Source organism: Cryptomeria japonica, chromosome 6, assembly GCF_030272615.1.
Source record: "Cryptomeria japonica chromosome 6, Sugi_1.0, whole genome shotgun sequence".
NCBI lineage: Eukaryota > Viridiplantae > Streptophyta > Pinopsida > Cupressales > Cupressaceae > Cryptomeria > Cryptomeria japonica.
This window is the reverse complement of record NC_081410.1, coordinates 134755877-134779933: the sequence shown is the minus strand read 5'-3', so window position 1 is coordinate 134779933 and position 24057 is coordinate 134755877. Positions and strand designations below refer to the sequence as shown.

The 24057-nt window shown below is 38.9% G+C and overlaps 1 protein-coding gene across 1 annotated transcript in view; it reads left to right on the top strand.

Annotated features, from left to right (window-relative positions):
* LOC131044232 (uncharacterized) overlaps positions 1–24057 on the top strand; it is a 108308-nt gene that overhangs the window by 12353 nt on the left and 71898 nt on the right. Inside the window, exon 3 of the mRNA XM_057977514.2 lies at positions 11845–11918. Within this exon, the coding sequence (XP_057833497.2) occupies positions 11845–11918 (74 nt within the window). The remainder of the gene's footprint in view (positions 1–11844; positions 11919–24057) is intronic.

The following is a 24057-nucleotide window of genomic DNA, read 5'->3' as shown; positions in this document are numbered from 1 at the left end:
TCTTCCTTGGATGGCTTGGGTGTAATAAATTACACTCAAGATAGGAATCGAATGAACCTCCGATCTCCTGGATGGCTTGGGTGTAAGTAGTTACATCCAAGACAGGAATCGAAGTAATCTTTGATTTCCTGGATGGCCTGGGTGTAAGAAATTACATCCAAGACAGGAATCGAATTCATCTTCGATTTCCTGGATGGCTTGGAACCAAGATGGGTTCCAAGAAGGGGAGCTTCATAGCTGCCTAAGGACATATCTCCGTATGGCATTCGTATCCTTTTTATTAGATAAGAATTGTGATTAGTGTTAATTAAGTATTTTAAAGTTAAATTGCAAGTTAGATTAGTTATATATATATACATTTGTTGTATTCTAACAATCTGTTTTATAGGAAAGTGATCTCTAACTAGTAGGGACATTACAAATGAACTGGTAGCCATGAGTCAAAAATGTTGATAAGTAGTTGTAATATAGCCCCTGATAAACACAACCATAGGCATTAACATAGATATGCATGAACCCTTAGTGGTTCTTTGTTGCTTCCATACGTTGCGCTGTAGCAGATCTGAAATGCAGCTGTAATGCTGCATATTATTGTGCTATAGGAGAGTGAAAAATGATGGTGTATTTTGGGAGTGATATTCTATTCCTTTTTGAACTTTTTGGTGACAATTTTATCCAACAAGTCCATGAAGGGGATTGACTCACCCTTCTATGGATTATATTCAATCAGCTTTCCTTTGCACCCTCCTCCTAGAAAAGGCATTTGATGCTCTTTTTTGTGGCTCATTCTATCTCCTCTGGGGTTTAGTCACCATAAAAAGGCTCTGTTTGGATCCAGTCATGATGTCTTCCATAAATTTGAATGCTAAAGTGGGCTATGAAGTGGCAAATTGATACATTCCTATTTTTTTTCAAACAATGCAACTGACATAATGTGACACAATAGAAATTCAACATTGAACTAAGCAGTGACAGTATATCAAAGCACAATTTGTCAAAGGTTCTTGGCGTTTGTCAGTAAGAAAAAAAGCAATTATATTAATGTCCACAGATGACCAAACGTAGGTCAATGGGACTAAAGGTTACTGCAGTTAATGATAGAAAATTCTAGGAAGAGAGAACTGTAGAATCAAAATAATAAAAGTACAAGACAAAATAAAGCACTGTGTGGCTAACAAATAGCAATAAATGGCGAATGAAAGCTCTGGAAGCATGTGCTAGTGAAGATTGGAAGGAAATTTAGTTGAATAAGCTCATAGTATGAATCTGCCCCTGTTGTTTGTGGGGCAGCCCTAAGTAGTATATCCATGTCACTAGAATGAGGCTGACTCATGCCAACAGGGATGAACAGAGCCACGATGCTGAGGGAGAGGAGGCTGGAGAATGTGAATAATGAGTATAATGGTGTCCTGAGAAAAGTGATCTTAACCGATCTATGAACTCTGATACGTGAAGTGCTGGTTTAGAGTGAAGTGATAAATTTAACTCCCAAATACGAGAAGTTAATCTAGAAACAAAAATGGAGGGTAAAGGTGATCTGAGTTTTCTATGATATAAAATAAGAATTGAAAACAGAAAATAAGATTGATACTATTTGTAAGAAGCCTCACACAGTAAAACCATTAAGTGTGCACATGTGAAAGCACAAAACTGTTAGATACACTTGGAACTGAGAATGCTTATCAACATTAAATAATAGTAAAAATAATATGTCAAAGATAAAGCCATAAAATCTATTTTCTACTATGAAGTGTTTTTTCAAATATCAATAAGATTAACTACTAGAAAAGACCAATCCAGGAGAATGCCTGGGCTCACTTTAATTTTCAACTCAACCGGAATATCTAATGAGCTTGTGTTGATAAGAATTATCTTATGTGCAAGGGAGATTGTAGTTGGTCGAGTGTGCCAAATTTGTTTATAAATAAGTATTAGTTAGCTGAAAGTATAAAGTGTGTAGAAGTTAGTCAGCTATTTGGTAAATAAAACTATGTTACGTAATTGTGTTTTTTGTTCCCAATGCATAGTTGTTACTTGATAGTTCCTGGCGGGTGGTAATCTTAACCAATTGCGGACTACTATTTATGTAGTCATTTTGTGTGTATCGGGGACTTGTTATTATTGTTATGTATACATTGCATAATGGAATAAATGCTCTATCTTTCAAAAGTTATATTGTACTTGGTATTTCTATCTTCTGAAAATCTATGTTTTGTAAGTTAATTTCATTTACTCTGTTTGTTAAGTAGCATAATCTTACTAGAGTAAACATTTGGTGTTGTTGCTAGTATGAATTTGGAAAATATAATTTAGCAGATAGGCAACATGGCTATAGGTAGTATGACGATGTAATGGGCTGACTGATAGAAGAACCCAAAGTAATTGAAACTAAAGAGGATGAGTAAACGACAAAAGAGTTGACGCGCAAGACTTGGTGTACTTCTGGGAAGTATCTGTCAACTTGTACATTTGAAGGGAGGCTCTCCAACGGGAGGTCCTTGAGAGTGCCATCCGAGATAACCTAATAGTGAACGACAAGGTTGACCATCTTCTTTGAAGAATATTGAGGTTGTTGGCATGTAACTTTATGTGAGAGCTCCTTGAGAGTGCCATTCGAGATAACCTAACAGTGAACGACGAGGTTGACCATCTTCTCTGAAGACTGTCGAGGTTGTTGACATGTAACTTTATTGCCCTTTGAGATCTTTGAGAAGAAAGGCACCGAGAGCGATGACAAAAACTACAATGGTATAAGGTAAGGAATCAGAGGAAGAAGAATGTGGTACAAGTAGATGTCGTACCTTTGACAATTAATGCCCCTGTGGTCAAACAAAGACGAACTCGTACCGCAATTGGTTGAGAAGAGGGAGAGGGATCAGTTAGAAGATCTCTTCGATTGAGATAGCAAAGTGAACGATGACAATGGTTGTGGAGAATTGTTGAGGAATTGGAAAGTCCATCAAGAAGTAAAAGTAGAAGTGTGAGGAGTCGTAGTTGGGAGAGACAAAAACCATCCAACGAGGAATGCACACATCATACAAGGAGTGAGTGGGAGTAGATTGCTAGACACCTACCACTCCTCGATGAAGCAAACAAAGACCTTGCCTACCAAACAAGCAACCTGTTTGTACAGTTGGTGCTTGACAAAGAAAACTTTGTGACCAAGTCCGTAGAGAGTAATCAATCTGTATAGCCTCTATAAGATGAAGAAGGAAACCTTGAGAATGAGGTTGCTGAGATACTTGAGAATAATCTGCACGACATTGAGAACCTATCCATATCAGATTAATCAAGAATAGGGGGAATTGAGCTGAAAACCTAGGTAGGAGAGAGTCCAGAAATGATAAGGAAGGTAACTAGGGTTCAAGGGACACTGAAGGTGGACGTGTAGAGGACTCGTACGTGGCCGTGAGTGCAAGTGAAGCACCAGAACATTGAGAGCAAAGCACTCCAATCAGGTCTTGGGCATAGGTTACATATTGACTAAGAAAGATGGTGACTCCCTTGGCAAGTCCAAATATTGACAGGAAGAAACTCCCTAAGTTCACGGGGAATGGATCAAAGTACCCTGTAAGGCATTGTAAGACATGTGAAACCATTTGGTTAGCAAGTGGTCAATTAGATAAAGATTATTAGATTAGAGCGTTGTTGTGATGTTTTCATACATCGCCCCATTACAAATGGGGACCCCCCACTTTTTTCGCTTTATGCTTAAGGTTTTAGTGTTGTTGTCTTGGCTTAGTGTTAGTCTCTTAGTCGTCAACCTTTGCTTGTGAGGAGGTTGGTTTTGTTAGATTGAGACTTGCATGATTAAGTTGTATGAGGTGATCAAGTCATCGGGGTCTCATTTGCAAACATAGATATGTCCTAGGGTTTTGGTATGGTGAAGGCTAGGTTTGAAGAATGGTTGTTATAATTGCTTTCAATGATGAAGAATATCCAAAAGACGAGATGTGAAGGCATTGGGCTTATGATTAAGTCATTCATTTATTTTTTGCTCAAGTTGTGGTCATGATATTAGCTTGCTAATGAAGAGGTATTTGTGCAAATGAACCCTTGAAGTGCACCTAGGCTAGAGATAGTCTGAGGGAAAGTAGCATCAAAATGATCATCTTAATGATCAATTTGTCAAAGGCAAAGGCCAAACACAAGTCTGATTTGTGCAAAGGAAGGACAAATTTCCGCCCTAACATGTGTTGGTGCAAATGAAGCATGAAAAACCGTGACACCAAACAAGCTGATCTTGTGCAATCAAACCCCAAATTGTCGCCTAACTTGTGCAAACAAACCTCAATAAAGCGCTCAAGCTTGTGCAAATGAAGGCATGAATGCCGACTTAGCAAGTTAAGTTGTGCAAACCAAGCACAAAATCCCGCCAACATTGTGCAAATGAAGGCCTAAAAGCCGACCGAGCACATTGACTTGTGCAGATGAGGGTTGAAATGCTGTCTGATCTAGTGCAAATGGAGCAAGAAAAGCCGCCCAAGTTGTGCAAATGAAGCATAGAAAGCCATCTAAGCAAGAATGATTTGTGCAAATAGAAGGGCAAAAGCTGCCAAGATTGTGCAATTGAGGGTGAAAATTTTGCCCAAGTTTGTGCAAACGAGGACTAAAATGCAACCAAAGAAAGAGATAAGGGGTGCATCCTTCTAGAAGAAATTTTGTTAAAGGATTAGTTGGCTTGGGATTTTGCCATTTGTCCTTGTTCCTCGCATTTTGTGCCAAGGAAGGTGTTCATTTTCTATTGGCTGTTCTTTAGTTGGTTGTAACTAACCCTAATTGGGGTTCAGTTGTTTTAGTCTTGGTCATTGATTCTAGATCAATTTGGGCCCTTCATTTGTAATAAGAGCTCTATATAAGCTAGCTCATTTCATTTTCTGTCTTAAGAGACTTATGTGAAACTGTTGCCAAAATATTGCCAAAGTTAATACAAACTTATTGAAGCTTGGTGAGCCTATGTGTGATTTTGGGATGTTAGCATGGTTTCAAATATCTCAAATTTAGACTAAAAGTTATTGTTGCATCAAGTTACTTAGTAGAATGGAAGGCATTTTTAGTGATTTATGGTGAAACCTATATGTTCATACCATTTGTAGCTTGTTGATTGAAGGTTGCAGTGCATGGTTAGACTGAACCATGCTTAAGTTCAATTGCTTTACTATCATTGCTTTGCATTTCCTTTGGTGTTAATGCGTGTAAGCAATTTGAAAATCTTTCATAACTCCATAGAAGATTGCATCAACTTTGTGTAGTTGTTCCTAATGGTGAAACAAAGTTTGATTGGGTTTCATCGAGTCATTGATAATTTCTTGCATTACTAAACCTTAACTTTTTTGCATTTTATTTCAAAAAGCATTCTTAGAAGTAGTTAAAAGAGTTGAATTGCAAGATCTTAAGTCATCTTGAGGAAGAGGATTGATTGATATCTTAGAACAATTACGTGAGTCCCTTTGAGTGAACTAGCATTCCCACATTTAAAAATTCAGTCTATCTAAGCAATCAAGTCGCTTAGTCCGCATTGTAAACCTTGGGGTTTTCTTGATTGTTCTTAACCCTTAGCATTCAAGATTTCCTTGTTCAAGAGAGGGTAGGATACTCCGTATTCTATTTTGTGTATGAGGTGCATAAAAACACATCAACAAAACTCATTCTAGAAAGTGATAGATATACAAAAAATGTATACAATTCACAGGAATAGAGACACAATATGTAAGAGGTTACTAGTGTCTCCAAATATTCAATACCTGAAAAATATCCTTAAGGTTTTGTTTTAACATGCAATATCATTGAGGAAGATCCCTATAAATTTACATCAGCAAGAAGGCATAAAACACATGACAATAACGTTTTAAGAGTTCTTTGCGCTGAGTATACATGGATTAACTAGGTCTGATTTGCTTTTGAGCCATGTCATGAGGTTGTATCTCAAATTGCAGAAAAGGAACAATATCATAGGTAAATGAAGTTCAAAATGTTCCCTTTTGAGATTGCAAAAGGGGATCTCATATGTCAAATTGGAATCTAGTTTGTTTGCAACCTAAACAAAGCTTTACTTTTACCTTTAAGCTTTTTGAACAAACAACAAAAGGCAAGGTAGACTTCTAACCACACATGTAGGCTAACTAAATAAGTTTTGTGATATCATACATTAGTTTCTCCATAGCCTTAACATACTTTAGGATGTCATGGTCATAGGCTCGTGACAACTAATTTTCTAGCCAAATGGTCCATAGCTGGGGTGTTTTTCTGCTAGATGAAAGGATTTCCAATCACTCTTCCAATATTTGATGTGTGGAAATAATTAACAATGTTCTCACTAGTTCATCTAGACTTAAATTGTGTTTGCCAATTTGAGAAACACAATTGTCAGAAAGCACATAAAGTGAGAATAAGAAGTAAATGTTGCCTAGACATTTCTTTGCATAAGTGATGTTCTCATTATAACTTAGATAGTAAGATTTACCAATTCAACATTTGCATGGATACACCTTACGTCTTTCCAATTTCTTTCTTCGAGATGATCCATGCTAATCATCATTATGTTGCGTTTTTGTGAACTTACAAATAATAAATCAAAATTTATTGATCTTGTTATTTATACTCTTCATACTTGGGTCCCATATGCTTGCAATGTTACCATTACAATCTCTTGTGTCTATACATATGTATGTATGTAGCCAAATTTAATTCCTATATTTTGATATCTATTCCATGCGCACTTTCGCCCATATTCACATCTCACTTTTGATGACATGGGTCCATGCTGTGTTTTCTAGGGTCTAGTTTGTTAAAGTTTTGGCTAGGGAGAACTTACGTGTTCATGAAATGCATTCTTGTGTGAATTTATACTAAGAATAGAGATGCTATATGTGGCCCTTTTTTGCTTTCCTTTATATGTATGTTCTTATTCTAACAACCTATTTTGGTTCCATCAATAGAAATCAAATAGATTTAGTCTAAGGATATGGATGCCTAATGTGGCTACTTAAAGCTTGGATTATAAATGCTTGTAACTGTTGACGTGTATTTTGTACACCATCATACACAGAATAAAATACCTAAGGGTATCTTATCCTCTCTTGAATAAAGTCGCTAACTGCTGAAGATTCGCATGAAGGATCAGTTAGGATGACTTCAAGGTTCCTTTTGGTAGGGTCTCTACATGTGGATAAGCTCGCCGTGGTATGATGTGATTTGCTGGAATCACAAGGGGACTTACATTGAATTTCCGATCTGCTTTGTTAGAACACAAGCTCTTACTAACTTAGATTAAAAAAAAGGAAAAAAGGATAAGGGCGAAAAGAGGATCTAATCCTAATACTAAGAATGTAGGAGCAATGATTTGATTTTTGATGAAACTCTAACTAGGTCTTGTTTTGACATCAATGGAACATCTACACAAGGCTAGTGCGATCTTCTAGGGAAGCTTTATGATGTTCAAATCATCACCGCAGGCATAGATACCATCCAAGTTGATGCATATCAATGAAGAGGCGACAAATTGAAATTGAGCTTAAGCTGAACGATTCCAGTCGACTACACAAGGCAAGTTTGCAATCAACAAACTGCTAGTAGTATGGATGTACGAATTCCACCATCAATCAATCACATTCCCTCCATTCATTTAATCATCTACCATCTAAGATTGAAGACTCAACAAGAAACCATGCAAATTGCAAGAAAACGACATATTTCACCATTACTTCAATGAAAATGGAGTTTGTTTACAATCAATGGCAACAATTTCTTGCCTTGTCCTCCTATTCTACTCTAATTGCTATTCTATCAACTATATTCTAACTACTCTCTATCTTCTAACTCTCTAGCTATTGCTCATTAGCCTTTACAAATGAAGTGCCTGGGCTTATATAGTGCCCACAATACAATTTGATGGCTTAGATCAATTCAAGATCAATGGCCAAGATTTTACAATGAAAAACCCTAATTAGGGTTTGTTACAACCATTACATAACATTTAATGTTTGACCAATGATAAAATTGTATTGCTTGGACACATGTCCCTTCTAGAAAAATCGACCAATGGATAGCCGAGGTAGGTACATCGGAGTTTGTGCCACCTTCCATGAGTTAAGTACATTGAATCTGGACATGCTGAGATGGACCTCACTGATTGGAGACGTGATGACTAGGATGCCACCTCATTTGACACTTGTAACTTGGTAGATATTCAACTTGATGTTGTTGAGAAACTTGCTTTAATTAATTCATCTGAAACTATTTTGTTTCTTCAACGAGCCCTTGTTCTAACTCCTTGTGTCCTTGATGTGCAGGAAGATGATGTACCTCGCCTTGGAACACTGGATTGAAAGAGGTCGCCCATGTCTTGGCTTGATCGTCCTGGCGAAGACCGTCCTTGATCCGGCTTGATTTTCCTTGATGAGATCTCCATTTGATGCCTACACAACATTTCAAAATTAGTAACATGATTTTGCAATACATAACATAAATTAGAGAGCAAAATTTAGGAAACCTAATGATAAGTCCTTTATTAATCATTTCCTAAAAAAGATTGAGCTAAGGGAAAACAAAATTTCAAAATCTAAGCTATGACGATCTACAATTAAAATCAAAGCAATAAAACCAATGTCGCCATACCTCAGCTAAGAGCTAACTCTAGAATGCAAAACGAATAAAATTGCCTAGGCAAAATTGACGTAAGATGGTCATCAACGTGATTCTTCTTCAAAATGACAACTTCGCCACCTTTGATATGTCCTTGGCAAGTTCGCTCAAGTGAGATTAAGTTCGCACCACCTTTGGATAGATGTTTCGCCTTGGATAAAACTAGTGCCTTCTTTTGTTTTGAAATGAAATTCGCTCCTTCAGACACACTCGCACTCCCTTGATGATGTTTGCGCCTTCCTTGACAAGACTCGCACCTTGAAGATAATTTCGCACTTCTCCCTCATCGCTCTGGTCCCTTGGAGAGGGACAGGAGCGATCCATGATTTTGTCTTGATTTTTGCATTTTTTTTTTACGTCCAACTCCTTCATCTCCACGTTCAACATTGATCATTTTGATGGTCCTTCGAATTTGATTGCCTTGTGTGCGTTCATGGGTCCCTTTTGGATGTTCATCGCCCTGGTCCTTGTCCAAAGGACAGGAGCGATCTTCATTTTTTCACGTTTAATTTGCATTTTTTGATCTTCGATCTTCATTGTGATGTCCTCCAAACGTCGTCCCTTGCCTCGCTTAACCTCGCCTTGTTTCGATTTTGGAGGAATATGAGCGCTTTTGATAGGATCGCCCTGGTCCTTGTCCAAAGGACAGGAGCGATATGAGCTTTTACCTTGATTAGCAATGTTTGGATGTTCAAAACTCTTGCATGTTATCTTCAAATGATGGCTTGAACCTTGTTTATCCTTATGGAGTCTTGACTTAGCACGTACTTGAAGCAAAACGAAGGATCCAAAGCAAATCGCCCTGGTCCCCTGGAGAGGGACAGGAGCGATATGGTCCCTAAGTCGATTTTGGCGATTATTTAACGTTTGAAATCTTCATGCATCACCTTTCTATCTTTCCGTGGACCCTCTAAGACCTTGCGAAATCTTGTCCTTACGTAAATCTTGCACACAATGACCAATATATCTAACATCGCCCTGCTCCCTTCCTGAGGGACAGGAGCGAACTAGGTCCTAGGGTGCAAATTTCTTCATTATAACGACCTTTGAGTGCTTGTGCATGATGAAGACGCCTTGAAGTGTCCCTCGCCACCTTGTCTTGACTTGTGTCGACCTTGACCTTTGGAGGAACGATCTTGAACTTGCGTAGGAAGTATCATCACCATTGTATCGCCCTGGTCCCTTGGAGAGGGACAGGAGCGATCCTTCCCTTGTGGCCACTATCTCACTTTGCCAGGTTCCAAATTTATATTCAACGGACTCGTCCCTCTTCACTCTATTCGTCCATGCCCTGACATTGTCTGCAACTTGGCCAAAAAATCAATTACAACAAAAATCGCTCTGGTCCCTTCCTGAGGGACAGGAGCGAACTGGGTCTTAGCACTCTTGTGGACGTCTAAAAAAATCTTCAATTTGTATTCAATGCGTTCATCTCATGTTTTCCTTTGCCTTTGTACGTAAACTTGCCTTGATTTTAGCTCGGATCTTGCCTAATGAAGGAAATCGCTCTGGTCCCTGGGAGAGGGACGAGAGCTACAAGGTACCTCGCCCTGGTCCCTTGGAGAGGGACAGGAGCGATTTAGGCATTCTAGGTCATTCTCCTTCATTTTTGCATCTCAAATTATATTCATTTGGCAAAGCATCTTCCTTTAGACCTCTTCAAATTATCACGTCATCAAAATCTTGCAAGGACAAGGCGAAATTTGATTTGTAGCTCCGGTCCTTCACTGAGGGACAGGAGCGATTTTCCTCCTGGAGGCATTTCTGTGCTCATGAAAATCTTCAATTTATATTCAATGGAAAGATATCGCCGTTCTCCATCACTTCCAACTCGAAATTTGTCTGGACTCTGCAGGGATATTTGAAAATGAGCTCCCGTCCTTCACTGAGGGACAGGAGCGATTTTGCTCCTACAGGCCAAAATAACATGATTTTTCACATTTTAACACTTCACGAGGCGAAAACAAATCAATTCCAATGCCCAGGATCAAAATCAAAAAAGGTCAAAATTTGGTCAAAATATTCAATCGGACAAAAATTCACATTTCACTTTCAATACTTAGACAAATTAAAGCTCTGCATCAACATTCCAATTGAAAATTAGACCATTTTGGCGAATTCATTGCATTCAAAATTTGCATCCTAGAAAGGAAGCTCAAAAACTCTCAAAACCAACTGGATTCTGGCCTGAAAAGACAAAAGTTAAAACCCTAGGGGTTGACCCTAAATCCAGACGACTGACTGACTAACAAAATCCTAAAACGAAGGCGAACAACGAGCGAAAAACAAACAAAAAGAGGGGGTCCCCATTTGCGATGGGGCGATGTGTGAAATGGTCACAACAGTAACCTTATCACTAAAATCTCTCTGTCTCTTTACAGATGTATGCATGGAGCCAAATTTTATTCCTGAATTTTGACATCGATCCCACACACACTTGCCTTCACATTTACATCTCACTTTTGATAACATGGGTCCCTGTTGGATTTTCGGCAGGGTCTAGTTTGTTACTACAGTTTTGGCGAGGAAATGAAGTGCATTTTTATATGAATTTAGACTAAGGATAGAGATGCCCTATGTGGTACTTCTTTGCTTTGCTCCACATATGTGTATGCCCTTATCCTATGATCTACCTTAATTTTATTAATGGAAATCAAACACATTTAGACTGAGGATGTATATGCCTAATGTAGTCTTTTTCTGTTTTCTTTTATATATGTTTTTCCAATTTTCGTGAGCTGGATGGAAATTGAATACATTTAGGCTCAAGATAGAGATGCTCAATTTAGCCCTCCACTAGTCTCACATACATAAGTCCGTCCTTATTCTATTTATCTATTTTAGTCACATGGATGGAAATCAAGTGCTTTTAGACTAAGGATAAAAGATGCTGATGTAGCTATTGTTTTCTCTTTGATATATGTATGACCTTATTTTACTCACCTATTTTGTCTACATTGATGGAAAATGAAATGCATTTTAAAATTTTTACTTTTTTGCTTCAATGATGTTGGATTATTTGAGAGTTTCAAAAATCATGTGGGTGGTAATGTTAAATACAATGTTTATGACTGCAAATAATTCAAGAGAAAAATTATAATGATAGTTTATAGTTTATTTTATTTATATATTAATGACATAATGTGTTGATTATGTGTTTATATTTTTGATACCCTTAAGTTTTGTAATAAATGTCTTTAGGTTGCTCGAAGACTACCAAACTTCTCTCCAACAAAAGTATTGGATTTCGGTTCTGGTCCTGGTTCAGTTTTGTGGTAAGAACTTGGAGCTTTTAGAACTGCATTTGTACATGTTAAAATATAATTGTTGGATGAATCTGACAATAGAAGAAGAATTGCACTGCGAATGCGTCTAGCTTTTTCATATGTTGAGGAGAAATCCAATTGTGACATCTTGACAGCAGACATTAAGTGTAGTGTGTTCTACAGTGTAGCTGGAAAATACAGTGAGCAATATAATAACAAGAAATCTTATGTGATGTGTAATTGTAACCATTGGGCACTCACTTTTATTTTATCTTGACTGTATCAAGTTTCCGTTTGCAGGATGATGAACACCTTGATTTGGTTCTCTCTTAAATCCATACTTTTTCCAATCGAGTTTCCTATGTTGCTAGAACAAGGTCCTCCCTCCTGTCCGTCCCCTCCAAAATAGGTTCTCTAGGTTAAGGTATGAGTTCCCAAGAAATACTGAAGAATCCGGAGTTGCTTTAATGAAAAAGATAATGGGAATTTATATATGATAAAACAAATTTAGTAGTGCACAATATATATGGAAGTCACTTGGAAATTTGGTTACAGCTGAACATTGCCATGCACTGATTGGACAATTCCACTTCCTTATTAATAGAAGAATCTAATTAAATTGCATCATATATGTCAAGGTTGTGTGTTACTTGAAAAATATATTTTAATGAGGGTTTTCAAAGAAATCCATGGACAAAAGTTTAGGTACATTGTAAGGATGACATGTATGTCAAAGGATTCTTTCAAGATCATATCAATCAAGAGTGGATTTATTTATTTTTGCTCGCTATCAAGAGTGGATTTATTAAAATGTTAAAGGTATCATATTTAAAAGGACGGTGTTTTCTGCTACATCTAATAATGCATACCAAACATGATAGTAAAATATATCTTTATTCACACATACAATTAATACAGAGAAGAAGACTAGAGATTGTTGGCCAAAGATTACAATTGACCCGACTATTCCATACTAATTTCCTTGGTGGTACACAACACATTTAAAGAACCCAATGGTTGCTGAGAGGAACAAAACCGTCAACCAACTGACACATTAACTACTCGAGAGTGACAACCCACTTAATACAAATATTTAATACATTGGCAGATAACAAATATTATCAAACATAACAATAGGCATTTTATGTTGACTACATCATCCCCCCCAAAAGAAAAAGTAGTCTTCCGGACGACAAGTAAACATCAAGTAATATTTGGGAAGATTAATGATAGACAATGACGTGGGTTGGGCAACCCCAACTTGTAGTGTACATGCCAAATCAAATGGGGGTTTGGGGCCAATGCCCCCAATGGGGTCTGTGGGTAGCGCCCCCAGCAGGATCAAGGAGCATTACCCTTCATGGGGTCCCGTGGCAGTGCCTGGACGCGTTCCTTGTCGCGATACAGGGCGGGGTCGAGGGGCAGCACCCCTGTTGCGATACAGGGCGGGGTCGAGGGGCAGCACCCCCGTTGCCAATGACAAAGTAAGACCTTCAAAACCACATGGAACTCCATGGTGCACATGATTTTTCGTGACTTTTTAAGATGCCAAATATTTTGTTGATAAAGCCAAAATACAACGATTTCATATCAAAATTATGTTCAAGTTGTACTATCCTTCAAAATTGATCTCCGTACTAGAAATTACTTTGTTTTTCTTGACTTCCCCTTGTCCGATGTAAGTCTTCCTTGGTCATACGACTTGCTGTCATGTGGCTTAAATCCTCCTTTCTCGTACGGCTTGCCAATTTGTTGTGTCTGAGATTGACCCCATCCTTTCTGTACGGATTTCTGCAAACTACCCCCATGTATGGTTTTTGCTTCTTGCCGTATAGACTTCTTCAATTGTCGTTCCTCATATGGATTTGCTTCCTTTTGAAACTGTATCTGCTTCTCCAATCACCATATGGACTCTTTGTATGGATTTGTTTCTTCCTACTACCGTACGAACTTCTTTAGATGCCATTAAAACTCCTTGTACGGTTCAGCCCGTATAAGTTGATGTGCCATACAGATGAAACAGTTGATGTGCCCATACATGTGTTTGTACAGTCGACGATGTATGCTATTGTTGTGCCTGTATGGTGAATGACATACGCTATTGTTGTGCCTGTACGGTGGATGATGTACGTTGCTGTTGTGCTCGTATGGTGAATGATGTACGCCATTGTTGTGCTTGGACGGTGAATGACCTGCTCCTTGCATGACCCATTCCTGCCATTCGCTGTTGTGCCGTACGGTGAATGATCCGCTCCTTGCATGACCCCTTCCTGCCTTCCATACTATGTACAAAAATAGCCTCGTGGCCAATCTTCATGCACTTTGTACGGTGGACGGACTTCCTGCGTATTGTTCGTCTTTGCCAGTACAGTTCCTTCTGTTTAATTTTTTCTTTCAATTCCATATTTTTTAACAATATACTTGCGTACGATTTGACTCTATACAAGTATGATTTCCTTTCATGCAAGCTCCCTTGTTTGTACTGCCTTTGTTCTTCCTTTGTGGGCTTTTCCCTTCCACTTTCCATCTTCGTACTACCAGATGTATCATCCATAACTTTACATGCTTCCATGGGTTGCTCTTTGTTGGCAAAAATACCTCATAGTCTTCCATTTGCCAGTGGAATTGTCCATTCAAGGAACTCATCTCATTTTTAGAGCAATCTTCTAGTTCGAGCACCCCTTCATCGTTAGGTTCCATTCCTTTCCTCCCTTCATCCATACCTAACTCTCCACCCTTGGACTCTGAGTCGGAGGATGCCATTTCTTTACTCACCGTTTGATTCCTCAGGTCGATGGTGTACTTCCTCGTGTCACTCTCGATCGAGAGTGTGTTCCCCTTCCAATTATGATTCGCCTTGGCCATAATCAACCATCCCCTCCCAAGGAGTGCATTGTACGCCTTCTTCTGCAATGAGATGACTACGAAGTCCAAGAAAAATTGTTGTGTCCGAATCATTACTTTTTGTGCCACTAATGTTCCCAACGGCTCGATGCCGTGTTGATCGGCACCTACCAAGTGGAAGGTCGACAACTAGAGTGTCGGCTTCCCCAAATTTCCAAATGTCCTTCGTGAGCACATTAACTCCGAAGTCCCCGTTGACGATGGTGTTGCCAACTTTTGGCCCATTATCTCCATCTTGACAACAACCGGCTTCCTCCCGATGCTCACTGTCAGCAACATTGAATCATTGGCCTCATTCCCTTCGGGTGGTGGTTTTCCCGTCAGTTCCTCCTTTTGTGGCTTACATTGTTTCCTGGATGACTGTGTCATCACTAACTGTGTTGGCAATTGCCATTTTCAGTTGTGGTACAGTTTGAAGGTCTCCCACCTTGATGGGTATGGTTGTTTGTATCATCTGCCGAACTATGTTCTTCTCTAACTCCCACAATGACGTACCTACAGTTCCATTGGAGGTTACTCGTTCCTTCACCAACACTTGTTCTACTTTGGCTCTGGCTTCTCGGAGTCGTTCCTTCATACAAGTGTTTGGGTACATCACCTTCTTCATTTGTGGTCTCTTTATTGTCAGAATTGCTTCGTCTTGTTCCTTTACATCCAGCATATTAATACCCTGTTGCTTTGGGTAGTCGGTGTCTTCATGATTCTCGGGTCCATACCATTTGCACAATAGTTGTATGTTGTCTTTCTTATTCTGGTCGTCTCTCGCAAAGTGTCCCCATTCACTACATTGTTGGCACTGTATGATAGGACGTCTTTTGGAGTCGTTGTAATGTCCCCATTTTTCCAGTGATCACTCAAGAATCCTAGATATGCTTGTTAGTCATCTCCGTAGACAAATGATGGGGTTAGGAGATGTTTGGCTCACCAGGAGGAGCTATACTTAGTCAATTTTGGAGCTTGGTGAAGACTTATTCAAATAAAGTTTATAATAAAAGCTTATAAAAGCTTATAAGAGGTTATAAGTTACTTTTAAGTTTTTCCTATTAATAGAAAATTTTAATAAAAGCAACTTCATGAAGTTATAACTTTATTTTACAAAAGTAACTTTATAAGTTACTTTATGATTGAATAAGTAACTTTATATTAAAAGTTACCTTGTACGCCCCCTAGGAGTATAAAACATTTTAAAAAGGTGGACAAATGTTAATGATGAAATAACCCTCAGGCTGGGCGTGGCTTTTGACAGAATGAGATTCCTTGGAATCTTAAAAATGATACCCTTGGAAGTTCGATGTAGGGTTTAGAGGCATAAAGGAAAGGAGGTGATTCATTTTGGGGGCATCTTGATTCATTATTTTGCTTCTAATTGATGATTTGAGGTCTGCAACAGCACATACTAGCTATGGCAGCCATGGGAGGATGAAATCCCTTCCAAATTTGACTGTGTGGACGAAATCCCACACTTCCAGCAACACCGCGACAACATTGTATGAACAGTATCTGATCATTAAGGGTCATAATCTGCAAAAATCCACCTTCTTTAGCTCTGGCCAGTCCGATCCAGCAATTCTGGGAAGTTTGTAAGCAGTTTGCAGCAGGTTTAGCAGTCTGATTTGCAAATCGTACCACACTAGGCAGGGCTGTACCATCATCTCTTGCCTGGGGACCATCAAAAATAAATGCAAGGGTTTAGGTTCAGTTTTATAGCTCAGAATTTATTGTCAGTAGTCAATAAGAAGAAGTCAAGGGTTTGTTTGGAGAAATTGCATCATACTGGAGCTACATCAGCGAATTAGTGGGGAAAATAGGGTCAATTTGGTGATCTCTCCTGGCAAGATTTCAGAATAAGCTTCAAAATTCCTAGCTATCCATTCAATTGTTTTGAAGAATAAAACCCTTTGGAGCTGTTGGAACACATTGGAAGCTCTTGTAGCAGCATTTCCTTTCAATAAAGTCAATAAAGAAGCCCTCCAGGCTAGGCGTTGGACCCTTGGTAGGCCAATTTGGCATGTTAGTGTTGAAATTCATTAATTCTTTGCATTTATTAGTTGCTGTTAATAAATCAGACATTCTGAAATTTAGTTTCAGTAGTTGTAATTTGTTCCTGTCTTGAATTCCAAATTGCATTATTCATTCTATCATCCAAAAACCCCAAAAACGCATTAAAACTCAAAACTTCCTCAAAAACTCCAGGCTACAATACGCTGGTCAAAGATTGATTTTAAAACGAAACAAATCAGAATTGAGCCATCTCTTAGTCGGGATCTTTCAGTGGTATCAGAACATCGAACCTGCCAACCAAAATCAATTCAGTTACAGGTCAGTACAATGGCTAGAATTAAGGATGGGAGATTAATACCTATTTTCCTTCCTGCCTCACCAAAGAAGGAAAAGAAACATTCTAGGAAGAATGGGCACTTTAAGACTTCATCTCCATCATCAAGTACAAGTAAGATGCCTCCTGCCAAGGCATTCAATGATGCAATTATGAGCAGCCACAATAATTATTGCACTCTTCCTAAGGAGATACACGACCACCTTTCCTTCACACAATTTATGGGTATACTAGGTGAAGATGATGATTTGGTACCTACAAGTTTCTATCAGTGACAAAGAAGGAAAGAAGAATCAAAGAATAGCACAGAAAGCCTTGGGAAAGGTGAAGAGTCTAACATGCAGGATCAAGAGGAAGAAGGGTCACTTGTGTGTATTTTGCAACCTACAGGTGGCCACATTGAATGCGAAAATCAGTTATCTTGTGAGAGTTCTAAAGAAGAAACAACATTGGGTCAAGTAGAGATTCATGGCACACCATTGAGACCTCATGCTGTTCACAAAGTGGAAGCGGGTACAACTATGAATCAGCCCATGGGAGATGTTGTAAACAAAATTCTAAGGTATGACAATAAGTCTGAAATTCATAGCAGCAATAACATAACTTCATCATCTCAAGTTATGGCAGCTTTTGGTCAAGAAGAGAACCATGAGTTACATCCTACATTTGAGTGTACTCATGATGCAAGCATGGACCATGAGCATAAGGAAGATACAATTCAACATAAATCTGATTTTGTATACTTTGGAGCAGCAGATGTTGAGCGTTGTCAAAAGCTGAATGAAAGCTGGTTGCATAGAGCTACCCAAGCAAAATTGCTCGCTGCCCAAGCAAGTCAATGCTTGCAAGAGGTCAAGGAACAATGCAGACAACTTGAAGACGCAAAGAAACAAAGTGAATCTCAGATTAGATCCTTATTTCTTCCAAGGGAAGAATGCATACAGGTTGAGCCAACAAGGGTTGAACTCATAAGTGATGAGACAAGGGCTGAAAAAAATCTTGATTTTCAGTTTGATGACAGCAGTGCTATACTCCACCTTTCTCACAACATTTCCACTATTAGTTATGGGGATGGTAATGGTCTCATATCCACTGTTGATGGATTACACGAGGCAAGTAAGGTTGACGATGTCTCTTTGTTTGGGGACTGCATTTATGCAACTTGATGCAACTGATGTTAAGGGCTATGAGTTGCCTGAACCAGAGTTTCCAGTTGAGGTAGTTGACCACTCTCATGAGAGTGATAGTGATTTGATTGATACCCCTCTTAGTGGGCCAGTCACTCTAGAGGCATCCTTGTTGAGCAGTGTTGGTGCATATACCTCATGTTTGAGTTTGTCACCTATTTCCGTTGATCTGGTAGCGATATCCTTATTGATCAGTGATTTCATATCACTAGATTTCTCAGTTTTTAGTGGCTGTCCAAGCTGGGATCATATGTGGTATTTGGACAATTTCGTCAGGATGGAACAGTTAGTTGCATGGATAGGGCCAGAGGTCAGGCTTAGGCCCGACAATATGATTTGATGATTTGAGGTCTGCAACAACACGTACTAGCTATGGCAGCCATGGGAGGACAAAATCCCTTCCAAATTTGACTGTGTGGACGAAATCCCACACTTCCAGTAACACCACGGCAGCACTGTATGAACAGTATCTGACCATTAAGGGTCATAATCTGCAAAAATCCAACTTCCTCAGCTTTGGCTAGTCCGATCCAGCAATTCTGGGCAGTTTGTAAGCAGTTTGCAGCAGGTTTAGCAGTCTGATTTGCAGATCGTACCGCTCCAGGGAGGGCCATACCATCATCTCTTGCCTTGGGACCATAAAAAATAAATGCAAGGGTTTAGGTTCAGTTTTATAGCTCAGAATTTATTGTCAGCAGTCAATAAGAAGAAGTCAAGGGTTTGTTTGGAGAAATTGCATGATACTGGAGATACATCAGTGAATTAGTGGGGAAAACAGGGTCAATTTGGTGATCTCTCTGGCAAGGTTTCAGAATAATCTTCAGAATTTCTAGCTATCCATTCAATTGTTTTTGATAATTATTGTTTTGAAGAATAAAACCCTTTGGATCTTTTGGAATACATTGGAAGCTCCTGTAGCAGCATTTCCATTCAATAAAGTCAATAAAGAAGTCCTCCAAGCTAGGCGTTGGACCCTTGGTAGGCCAATTTGGAATGTTAGTGTTGAAATTCATTAATTCTTTGCATTTATTAGTTGCTGTTAATAATTCAGACATTTTGAAATTTAGTTTCAATAGTTGTAATTTGTTCTTGTCTTGAATTCCAAATTGCATTATTCATTCTATCATCCAAAAACCCCCAAAATGCATTAAAACTGAAAACTTCATCAAAAACTCCGAGCTATGATACGCTAGTTAAAGATTGATTTTGTAACAAAACAAATCAAAATTGAGCAATCTCTTAGTCAGGATCTTTCAGTCGTACTGTATTTGGTTTCGTCCTCGTTGATTTCCATTGCCACCAAGCGATACATTTTGTGGTTTCGATGGGCTAGACTCTCCCTGTGTGAAGAGTACTTGCATACTTCTAGTCTTCAAATTATATGGACACTCCTTTATTGAATGACCCCATCACTTGGGAAATCTCACAAAACATCTTTTTAGGAAATTATCTTTTGTGTGCCCCTCAATTTTGCACTCAATACACCATAGTTCGTTACTTTTTTTATTGGTTCCTTTCTCGGCCTTCAATTCTTTCATCATTCTCAACATATCTCGTCGAAGGGCCTGTATGGTTTTGGATTCTTCATCACTGCTACCTTCGGTGCTCTTGTCATTCGTCTTCCTCTTCCCTCGGGAGTATGTTTTGTTTTCACTCTCGATGCCCATCGCCCGATTGTAGGCATTGGCGTACGAGGACAGAGGCACTACTTTCATCTTCTTGTGTAGCGAATGGATCAATCCCTCAATGAACCACCTCTTCTTCAACTTGTCGACTGGCTGGTGTTTCATCTTGTTTAACAACTCATTGAGCCTACGGTAGTAAGCACATACACCCTCATTTTTCCCTTGCTTGGTATTATAGATTTCAGCCACGATGTCGTTGTCATCCCTCAGGAGTTTGAACTCTTCGAATGCCTTCTTCAATTCTCCACTTGGCCTTCTCGTTCGTATCTAGGTCTGTGTACTAGTCAATAGCAATTCCTTGAAGGGTGGGGAGAAATGCCTTCAACCAGTAATCATGGTCATCTTGGCCATACGCCTCCCATATTGTTATACATGTCTTACAGTGCTGTACAGGGTCCTTTGGTCCATCTCTTGTGAACTTCGAGAGTGTTTGCCTCTCCTAGGTATTCTGGTTGTGCAACATTGCCCTTGCGTGGAAGGTACACGTGTGTTCGAACTTCGACCAGATTGGACTGTCTTGCTCCTTGCGTTCCTGTGCCTCTCTTGAACTCTTGGCCATGCGTGAGCTCTCTATGCGTCAACCTTTTGCATCTTCCGCACCTTGGTCACCTTAGTTTCTATGCTCTCTCCTCCTTGGAGTCTTTGGCTTAGGCCCCCCTATTCTCGGTTCCTCGACGAGGAGCAAGTTCGTGTGAATTGGTTTCTCGTCTGCTTGCTCCTTTGTGTGCCGGACTTGGGTGCACTGTTCCGATCGCTACATTCTAGTGCTTTCCCTACACTCTTGACCACACGCACGTCCTCTACATGTCTACCTCCTGCATCCCCAACACTCTGGGTACTTTTGGGTGTGCCAGACCTGGGTGGATTGTTCTGACCTCTGCGTTCTGATACTTTCCTTGCACTCTTGGCCATAGATGTGTCCTTTGAACATCCACCTCCAGCGTCCCAACACTCTGAGTACTTCCAGGCTCTAACTCGTCCCTGTGCTCCCTTAGGCCGAGGGTTGGCGGATCACCTAATCGCTTGGTCTTGACCACCTTGTGTCATCTTCTCACCTTTATTGGGGTATACGGGCATGAATCACTCAAGGCTGACCCGATTTCTTTTAAGGCAATGGCACCAAAATGTTTGCTGCTATATCTGATAAATTACGTATAGGAAATAATAATGCATACCAAATACAGCAATAAAATATATCTTTATTCACACATGCAATTATTACAGAGAAGAAGGCTAGAGATGGTTGACCAAGGATTACAATTGACCTGACTATTCCATACTACTTTCCTTTGCGGTACGCAACACATTTAAAGATCTCGACGGTTGCTGAGAGGAACACAACCGTCAACCAACTGACACATTAACTACCCAAGAGTGATAACCTACTTAATACATTGGTAGATAACAAATATTATCAAACGTAACAATAGGCATTTTTTGCTGACTACAAATGCTTAATGATCTATCTGCTGTGGCATTGCATAAATTTTTATGTTGCACCCTAATGCACCGCATGACTTGTGAGCAACCTGAAAAATTCCATTTGGAACTTGCCTCAAGGTTTCTCTGTAACAAATAACCTGTTAGATTGGAGATTTACTTTTTCTCTTGAGAAACTTGCAGAAAAAGTAAATTATTTGCAAATAGCACTCTAATCCCCTTGTCATTTTGAGTCATTTGAAATCTATGTAGTGTGATGTCGCCGTCCTCGACAATACACCACTAGTATCTCACACACCATCAATTTTGTGAAGTCTCTAAGAAGAGACAAAATTGCAGAAGAGATAAACGATGTACATTGATAGTGGCCAAGGTGAATGTGATATTACTTATTATATACATCTTACATAAGGGGTTTGAAGCACCGAATAAATAACAAGACAAAGCATAGTATCAAGGAGTATATTCGATTAAGCAAAACAAGAACATTATTGATCTGCCTTATCTAATTATATATATGACAAGATAAGGATTAAGAGATCAATGAAGAAATCTAAACTAGCATCGACTAATGTTAATAGGAAGACAACGAAGTTGAATAATCCTAAGCAACATCGATTTAAGAGAAAAGATGATGATTTGATCGATAAGGATCATTAAGACAAATGGCAGCAATTACGATATTAACTAATCATTGATTAATCAAGGAAGATTATCATAATCAATAAAGGTGACAGTACTTGACTAATTGATTAATCATAACAGATTGATAAACAAAGAATGGTTATACCAGCGATCAAATACTTGCATTAAGAAGACGATGATTTTGATAGGGAGTTGTTGAGGAGATCCAATTAAGATTGGTAATGACAGTGGTTAAGATAAGGAGAGCGATTGATATATGTTCAGACAGCGATTATGTGAACAATACCAATGGGATTATGTTATGAAGAGGCACAGATTAGAAGACTAATCAGTACAAACTGATTGTTATGAAGAGATAAGGACTTGTCCCTTGATGGCATCACATCGATATTCAAGGTATAAGAAGCGAATAGATCTCTCTCAATCAATCATTGTGGAGTTTATATCTTAATCTTATTTCTTATCCAGTTTGGATCGCTCTTATTGAGCAAATGCCGTAGGCACAATATCGGGTGCACAAGCCAAATTGATTCCAAATCAGTGACAGCCCCTTAAGTTGCAAACACATAAATACAAATCTGAAAGAGCAGCATATCGTTCATAAGCAATACACCATAATTTGCATGACTACATTGTCAAATCCGATATAGCAAATGTATTGCTGCTAGCAATATCTTCAGTCCTCTATATCTTATTGAGTATATCAGACATAGCAGGAACAACGGATTTCATTCCATAGTTCTATCATTATATTTGAGAGAGCAATTGGATCAAGTTGCAGATTGGAAGATTACAAACAGCATATACTTCAGAGGTTAGATCAGAGACAGCTTTCTATTTAATTGATATCCCTTATTAGCATTGGTGAAAGGGAAAGTGTAAAGACATATTATTCACTTGGCATTCTGTTGACGTGTATTTTGTACACAATCATACACAGAATAAAATACCCAAAGGCATCTTATCCTCTCTTGAATAAAGTCGCTAACTGCTGAAGATATCACAAGAAGGATCAGTTAGGATGACTCCAATGTTCTTTTAGTAGGGTCTCTACGTGTGGATAAGCACCAGTGGTCGTTGTGATTGCTGTGTCATCAAGGGGCCTTACGTTTCCGAAGAATTTTTTAAACTAAACAAGCTCTAAAAAAATATCAAAAGAGCAGGGTTTACAAGAGGTCTAATCTAGTCTAACCCTAAGAATGACTCAATGCGGACAAGACCTGGTGAGATTCTACCAACTTCAATATTGCCATAAATTAACAACTCAATTGAAATTGATGCGATCTTCTAAGGTAACAAATGATTTTTCAATACATCAAGGACCAAGGACACTACCACGAAGGTACATATCCAAGATACAACAACGATTGAAGGTTTAAGCGATTCAAATATCTCCAGTCGACCACGCAAGGCGTTCCTACAATCAGCAAGAAGCTAGTGGTTTGGAAAGCGAATCCTACCAAAGATCAAGTCCAACACTTTGTCCTTCAAATTAACACACTACTTTAATTGAGAATGATTCAAGAAAATGAACAACCATGAAGATAACCACGAGAATTGCAATAAAAGACCATAACTTCAATATTTTATTGATCTCAAAGCCATCATGTACAACAATTGTTTGAATTCCTTCCTCAAAGCTCAATCTTGCTACAAAAACAACTCGCTTCTAATCTTTCTAATTTCTCCTTAATCTCTAATTTTTCTAGTTCTCTCATTACAAAATGAAAAGAAATGAGGGTATAAATAGCATCCTCAATTACAATGAACGGTCCAGATTGAAAGAAGATCAATGGCCAAGATTATGACACCTAAACCCTAATTAGGGTTTATTACAAATAGCCCCCTTTTTACTGAACAATATTAAATGCATAGCCAAATATTAAATTTGGCACAAAAATCTAGGAGACATAGACCAATGACAATTAAGGTGCCATGTCATCTATAACAAC